General features: G+C 57.6%; 1 protein-coding gene across 4 annotated transcripts; it reads right to left on the minus strand.

Moving 5' to 3' along the window:
- Positions 1-665: 665 nt before the first annotated feature.
- TMEM80 (transmembrane protein 80) lies at positions 666-7001 on the minus strand. Of its 4 annotated transcripts, none has more exons than XM_045770637.2 (5): positions 6847-7001; positions 4066-4085; positions 3249-3342; positions 3057-3149; positions 666-1569 (listed from the first exon to the last, which is right to left on the minus strand). In XM_045770637.2, exons 1-5 carry the CDS (start codon positions 6863-6865, stop codon positions 1364-1366), a joined length of 432 nt encoding a protein of 143 aa, XP_045626593.2. In that variant the 5' UTR covers positions 6866-7001; the 3' UTR covers positions 666-1363. The 4 variants fall into 4 exon arrangements, with proteins under 4 accessions (XP_045626593.2, XP_045626594.2, XP_087711307.1 ...); XM_045770638.2 differs by having other exon boundaries at positions 3249-3321; positions 3972-4085; positions 6847-6986; XM_087855181.1 differs by lacking the exon at positions 6847-7001 and adding an exon at positions 6084-6733.
- Between the last annotated feature and the right edge of the window lie 22 nt (positions 7002-7023).

A 7023-nucleotide genomic window follows, 5' to 3' on the forward strand; every position in this document is an offset into this window, starting at 1 on the left:
GGTGGGCACTACTACACTTCTGAAATTAAAGTGATTGTCCTCAGACCAGGAGGCAGCAGGGAGCCTCTGGAGGCACCTAGAGCTGTGGTGTCCTCTGGGGACAGGTGACCGCCACCTCTGTGTGGCCAAAGCGATGGGGGTGTCGGGGCCCAGCCTAGATGCTTCGGCAGGAGGCCATGAACCCTTAAGGCCACAGGTGTCATGCCGCCAGGGTCTGCGGGGGAACTGGCTGAGCGTTTCCACAGAGAGCAAGTGCACCTGTCCCGTCCTTCCCAAGCCCCTGGGGAGTGCCCATGGCGTCAGAGACACTAAGCTCCACCGAACACTCGCACTCGAGCAGCAGGTAAGCACGAGGGCGCCTACATGCGGCCTCTGGGGCCACAGGTGTGCACCAGGCCAGAGCCAAAGCCAGCAGAGGGGAGAACCCCTGCTCCCACTTGCCCTGGAGAAGGACAAGATGGGGGAGGGTGCTGCTGCCACCCCTCGCTGAAGCCGTGCCCAGGACGGGCCCTGAAGCCCAGCTTTGCTGACTTTCGGGGGAAGCACTGCTCCCTGGGTTTCTGGGTGAGGCCTGGGTGGGGTGTGCTGCCAGGCTTGGGGGGGGTTGTGCTTCTGTGCATCGAGAAAGACCCCTGGAAGAGGTAGGTGGACTTGGTTAGGAGAAATTCAGGGAGATACAAACATCTCTTTATTTTGACAATATGGCAAAGAGAAAATATCTCGATACTCAAACATGTTATTCCAAACGTGGACAAGAGTGTGACACAGACAAACGCAGACAAGTTACTACAGAAATGAACTCAGAGTCCTTCCAGGAGCCCTTGCAGTCTGTGAATGCATTTAACGCAGTACAAACGTTCCTGACGTTTTCCTGACTGACGCCTGGACACGGGAGCCCTGAAGCCCCAGTGCGGGCCAGTGGCAAGCTGTTCCCCACCACGCTCCCATGCTCTGCCTCCCTCCCCTCAGCGCTGGGGCCTCAGACCAGCTCCCTGCAGAAGCCCCAGGGGGAAAGGGGCCACCGCTGCAAAAATCCCCACAAACACTGGAGCTTGCTGGCTCCTCTGCATTTCTATCTGTTGCAAAGCAGAGCGCACCATCATCTAGGACTCGGCCTGCCGTGAGCCATGGGTCCCAGGCTTCCCACGCCGCCCCGCAGCTCCAGGTGGACCAGTGTGGAAAGCACGGAATGCCGGCAATTGTGTGAGAGGTGCATGGCATCGTGGCAAAACGGGCACCACCCTCGCCTGCTCCCCTCGGCCGTCAAGCAGGTTGGCGCACCCAAGAGCGAGTCAGCCGGACACGGCCGAGCTCCCAGGAGGCAGCGTCTGTCTAGAGCTGTCCAGCCCCGGGCACCACGTGCCTAGCTGACGAAGGCAGCAATGGCCACCAGCTGCAGGATGGCCTCCAGGCCATGGAGTGCCAGGAGCGCGGTGCTGAGGATGGAGTCTGCCCACAGCACCAGGGTCTGCCAGAGCAGAAAGTAGGTGGACAGCAGGGCGCCTCCCGCCGTAAGGACCAGGCTGATGGCCAGGGGCACCTCAGCCTCCGTCAGGTTGCCCTTGGTGCCTGGAGAGCAGAGCAGACAGGGGAGTGGGCGCTGGGCTCCGGGGCACCTACCCTGCCCCATGTGTGCCCAGGAGAGCTGCGAGGCGGCAGGGAGGCCGAGCGCCAGCGCATCGCCAGCTCGGCCGTCTGGTTGCAGGGCTGAGGCTTCTGGGAAAAGGTTCTGTTGTGCCCACCGCAGCACTCATGAAACATCAGAAAGCAAAGTGTGACAAGGGAGTGTGTTCTCCCTACTGAGGGTAAAAACCAATCGCAGGATAACGTCTGAAGTTTAGCCTCTGGGTCAGTTGTGGCGTGGGAGAGGGAATTTCTTTTTCTAAAAACCATCTCAGTTGCGTTCTGATGCCTTTTCCTAATTCCAAGTGGACTGAGGAGGTTTTGTTTAAAATTGCCAAAAATATTTTACTCTGGGCTAAGGCCAGTTCTGGAAAATGTCATGCACGCTTGTAAAAAACAGAACAAAACGAAACCAAACCTGAATATTTTACAGACAAATGGGTCAGTCGCAGGAAACGTCGATCCCCGGCTGTTGCAGCTGACCCGGGTGCCCAGCACCGTCCATCTGCCTTCCACGTGCGTGGGCTCGTCTGTGACGGCAGACGCTGATGGCCCCGCATGCCCAGTAGGATGCCCAGGAGACTTGCTCCTGCCCCCCAGAGTCCTGAGGGTCTGCTGACAAGGGCGTGCACCTGTTTCCTCACTGCTGATTGGGTGTCGCTGTTGTGTGTGTGAGCGCAGAACGCACTGACATGCAAGCGGCCTGGGAGCACCAGCTGTCATGGGCTCCACCGGCTATTCTAATGGAGGGAGTATTTCCTGGACATACTAGCAGAACACGCATGTACGATCCCAGGGTAGAACACAGATGTGCTGGCGTGTGTGTGCCTGTGACTTGGCAGGACGCAGAAGACAGGGCTGGAAGCTGCACCCTGTGTACTGAGCGCTGGCTGGGCTGGACTAGAGGGAAAGCCCACGCTTTTGGAGACTGAATGGGGGGCTGCCTAAGGGCACTTGAATGGCCCTGGAGCTGGACTGAGGAGGCTCGGGGAGCCCTCCCACACTTCCAGGCTCTGCTGCCCTGTCGGGGACTTGACAGAACACTCCAGACCCTTCTCCAGACTACAGAGGCCAACAGAAGGGGAAGGAAGGGGGTGAGGTGAATACTCTGGGGCTCCAGGCAACTGGCTCAGTCGGGCTGTGATCGCAGTGTTGTCTGTCACCCTGCGGCTTCTGCAGGATACGCTTCCAAGTGGAAGCGTCTCTCCCAAGGGTGCTGCCCGTGTTGCCTGCCTCTTGAATGAAACTTCTGAATAAACTAATTAATACTGAATGAACTTGTAAGGGGAGGCTTGCAAAGCAAGTGGCTAAGTGGTTGACATCAAAAGTGTCTCTAAGAACCACGCGATACAGGGATGAAGGTTCAGCGGTTCCCAGCATGTAAGCTAGTATTTCTGTGATCCTACGTACTATATGGTTTTCAGTCAACTCACCAAGATACAACCGAGTCACTTCCAGAATCCCCATCAGAAGCAGCAGAGTCAGGTCGAGGACCAGGTAAGGATGAGGATAACTGAAAACCTGACCTGGAGAACAGTGGGCAACAGAGCAGAACTCCAGTTATTGGGGGGGCGGCATGCAGCAGCAAGGACACCCTCCCACGTGCCTTTGCACTGAAGACTCACTTTTATACACAACCATCAGGAGCGTAGCTAGGAAGTACAGGGCGTAGTACGCCCCACTCAGATAGAGCAGCACCTGCAGAGACACGGACGAGAGCTGGCCAGCGGTTAAGGACTCGCGGGCCTAGAGACGGGCCCTGCCCACACATCCACGCTAGGGCGCACGCCCTGCCGGGTCCTCAGAGGTGCACCTGCAGGTGGCCGGGGGTGGGGGGGTTCTACCCATACTCCTCTGGTGTCACAGGAAATGTCCTTCCTAGCCTGGAACGGGAGAGCTGGGTGTGTCCCTGGTGACTGCGGGCAGGACGGCCTTGGAACACCAGGCTTCCTTGGGGGCATCACCCTGACTGTGGCCCAGGTTACTAGATAGCAAAGAATGACTTTTTTTTCCACTTTCTTCAAAGAAAATATATTCTTTTGTGCAGTTAAATGTCTACTAACTTTCCTGAGCACTGTACACTTATAAAATGAGTCTGTAAGTATTCAAAGTGAGGGGTCTTCACTCTCTTGCTCCAGGGGGCCTGGCGGGAGGCAGGCAGCCACCCAGTCAAGGTGCAAAGCCAAGAAGGAGGGTGATGGAGCCAGCACGCCCCACTGAAGTCCTATCAACTCCCTAAATCTGTTAGTGACTGTCTCTCCCACTTAAAAGTGGAATTTCTACTCAGAACTTATAGAAAGGGTGTACGTGGGGGTTTAAAGGAACAAAAAGCAGGAACTCAGAGCTGCCTTCATGCATCCAGCCAATGAGCCCTCAGGTGCCGTCCTGTGAAGGCCTGGGCCTGAGGCCAGCTGAGGGACAGGGGACACAGCAGAAGGATACCACCACGGAGGAAGCTCTCCCTGGAAAAGAAAGCATATAGGTCAGTGAGGCCCCAGGTCCCACCTGGGTGCTTACCTGGCCCATTTCCAACACTGACGGAGGGTCCCGGCTTCACTCTTTTCTCCCACATTTGCGGAAAGAAGCCACCTTTATCTGGGCCTGCAGCTAGGTCCCTTCCTATCACCTCTGCATCTGTCCCTCTGAGGAGGACCTGCCGTCTGCTTTTCAGAACCCGAGGCTGGGAGACAGCGTGTCCTCGGGAGCTCAGCGGTGGGGAGGAAGCGAGGCCTCCATCCACGGCTGAGGTCAGGGCAGCCAGGACAGGCAGATTTCTGCTCCACTGCCAGGGAAGGAGAAGGCCCTGGGCACCAGCAGACAGCAGCTTTTCTCCTCCTCTGTGCTTTCTGCACGTTTACCTCAGGGATGTAATTAGAGAACTTTTTCTTTCTTTTTTTTTTTTTTTTAAAGATTTTATTTATTTATGTGACAGAGAGACAGCCAGCGAGAGAGGGAACACAGCAGGGGGAGTGGGAGAGGAAGAAGCAGGCTCCCAGCGGAGGAGCCTGATGTGGGACTCGATCCCGGATCGCCAGGATCACGCCCTGAGCCGAAGGCAGACGCTTTAACGACTGCGCTACCCAGGCGCCCCTAGAGAACTTTTTCTGATTCAGGGTACAGATCTGTTGTTTTCTTTGTTTTTGTTTTTGTAATTGATGATAGATACTTGCTTTCCTCTAGAATTTTATACATTGCCCCAAATCTCACTCAAATAATAATTTCCTACAGCGGCAATCCAATTTCTTCCCATGGTGTCTCTTGGACCTTCTCCCACCCCACAGCAGGTAACGTGTTTCCGCTCATCGTGAGATGACAGCCTCTCTGCCCATGAAATGGTTCTGAGTTTGAAGGATCTTTGACTAACTCTTTGACTGAACTGCCCTGGGGCAGATTTCCTGTCCCAAGAGGCTCACACTAGTGGCACTTCTGTGACATGTAGAAACATCAGTAATAGTTTAGAATTTGGCAAACATACCCTTCAGAAGGAGACTTGAGCTATATTGCCCAGCAGCAAGCAAGACAGCGATGTGAACCATCTGTCTGTCTTCTCTCCAATTCCACTTCCCCTTACGCCCCAAGGGGGCAGGAGAGAAACTCTCAGCCTTGCTGAGTTTTTGTGGGGACATCAAAGCAGATTCGGGCCTTCTGTGGAGTCTCGCTGGGGCAGGGTCTTAAATGCTCAGCACAGCGAATGAGTAACAGATTCAGAGCTCAGCATCCAAGAGAGGCAGCACATGGCAGGGAGCCGGTAGCCGCAGGGAGCAGGGAAGCCGAGCGGAAACCTGATCCGTTCTTTTCCAGGCCCTAGCTAACCTAGGCTGCCTAGATACTTGCCATTATTTGGGTGGATTTCACATTAATTGGGGTTTTCCTCCCTTTTGATTCTTCTCTTGAAGGTTGGCTTCAGACACTTCAAATCTATTTGCCAGCCAACCATTGTCATAGGTCAGAACTGTGAGGGCTCAGGAACAAAAAATGTATAAAAACCGTACGTGATGTGGGGTTTAAATAATTAACATTAAAGGTGGCTACAATCAGATGGGCTGTTCTGTGGACTTCAGACAGGAAGGAGCTCATTCTAAGTACAGCCCTGGCTTTTAGGACCTAGCATTTTTGGTCAGTGAGTTACTGTAACCACAGAGGCTGTGAACAGGTGTTTCAGAAGTTCATGCGGAAGTACGGACAAATGCTCCCCCGAGATGATACACGAGGTGTGCAGAGCTCCTGGTCTGGCCCGAACTTCCTTTCACCGAATGCAGACACGCCTCATTGCCAGTGGCCTCCCACCAAGGTCTGGCGATCTGGGCCCTCAGGGATGGCTCTGAGTCAAACGCGCAGACGGCTCAGACCTCAGCTCCCCCCCCTCCTCTCTGCCCTCCAGCCAGTAACAGCCGTGCAGGACGGAGGCGGGAAAAGCGGGCTTTTGCGTCCAGAGTGGACGCTAAACGAGACAAAGGTACCTCGGAGCCCAGAGTAACACAGCCGCCTGCCACTCACGCACTTTCTTTTCACGACACGTGTGCACACGACAGCTGTCAGGGCTGCTGAGAGCTCAGCGCTGTACATGGCGCGGCGACGGCGGGGACCTGGTGGCCCGGGCAGGATCGGCACCAGCAGGGGCAATCCCACCGGCAGGTGCCACCACACCCCTCCGTGCCCGGCATTCTCACAGGTGCTCTGTCCTGGACACGAAGCTGCTGGCGACTGCGACAGGGTGCCCCGGGCCGCGACAAGCCTCCGCCCTGGCCTCAAGGCACACGGGCCCGTCGCTCTCTGGAGCGTGCAGCTGCCGCGGCCGGCCACGGTGCCCGGCGCGCTCGGGGCGCAGCGCCCGGGGCCCACCGCAGCTTGCACGCGGCCCCCGGGGGCCGGCGGCGGGGGACGTTCCCCACCCCCCCGGGGCGTGCACAGCCGGGCGTCTGCGCCGAGCGGGGCGCCGGCCAGGGGAGGGCAAGAGGCGCCCAACGGCCCGGGGCCGCACCCCGCCGACACTCAAGACGGCCGAACAGCAACGGCTGGGAGCCGCTCCAGACCCGTCCGCCTTTCCACCACCAGAAAGAACCAGACCGGACTGAAACCGCTTCCCGGGATGATCTCCGCCCCCTCCCGCCCGGGGCCCCAGCCCAAGCCGCGGGCCGCAGGGCGCGGCGCTGTCCCGAGACCCTCGCGGCCCGCCCCCAGACCCCCCGACAGCTCCCCAAGGCGTCAGCCCCAGGCCCTTACCTCGCCGGGCGGCAGCCATCTTGCCGCCCGGCCCCGCCCGCCGAGTCCGCCGCGATCCCAGCAGTCTCTTGGCTCCGCGCTATTCGCGTCCCTTCGGCCATTTTCGCTTCTGCTCCCGAAGGGGCCCGACCGCGCCGCCCTTCGGGAGTTGATTCCGATCCGCCGCCGAGGCCAGTT

This window comes from Ursus americanus, chromosome 24 (assembly GCF_024610735.1).
Source record: "Ursus americanus isolate L20-20 chromosome 24, mUrsAme1.1.p, whole genome shotgun sequence".
NCBI classification, from domain to species: domain Eukaryota; kingdom Metazoa; phylum Chordata; class Mammalia; order Carnivora; family Ursidae; genus Ursus; species Ursus americanus.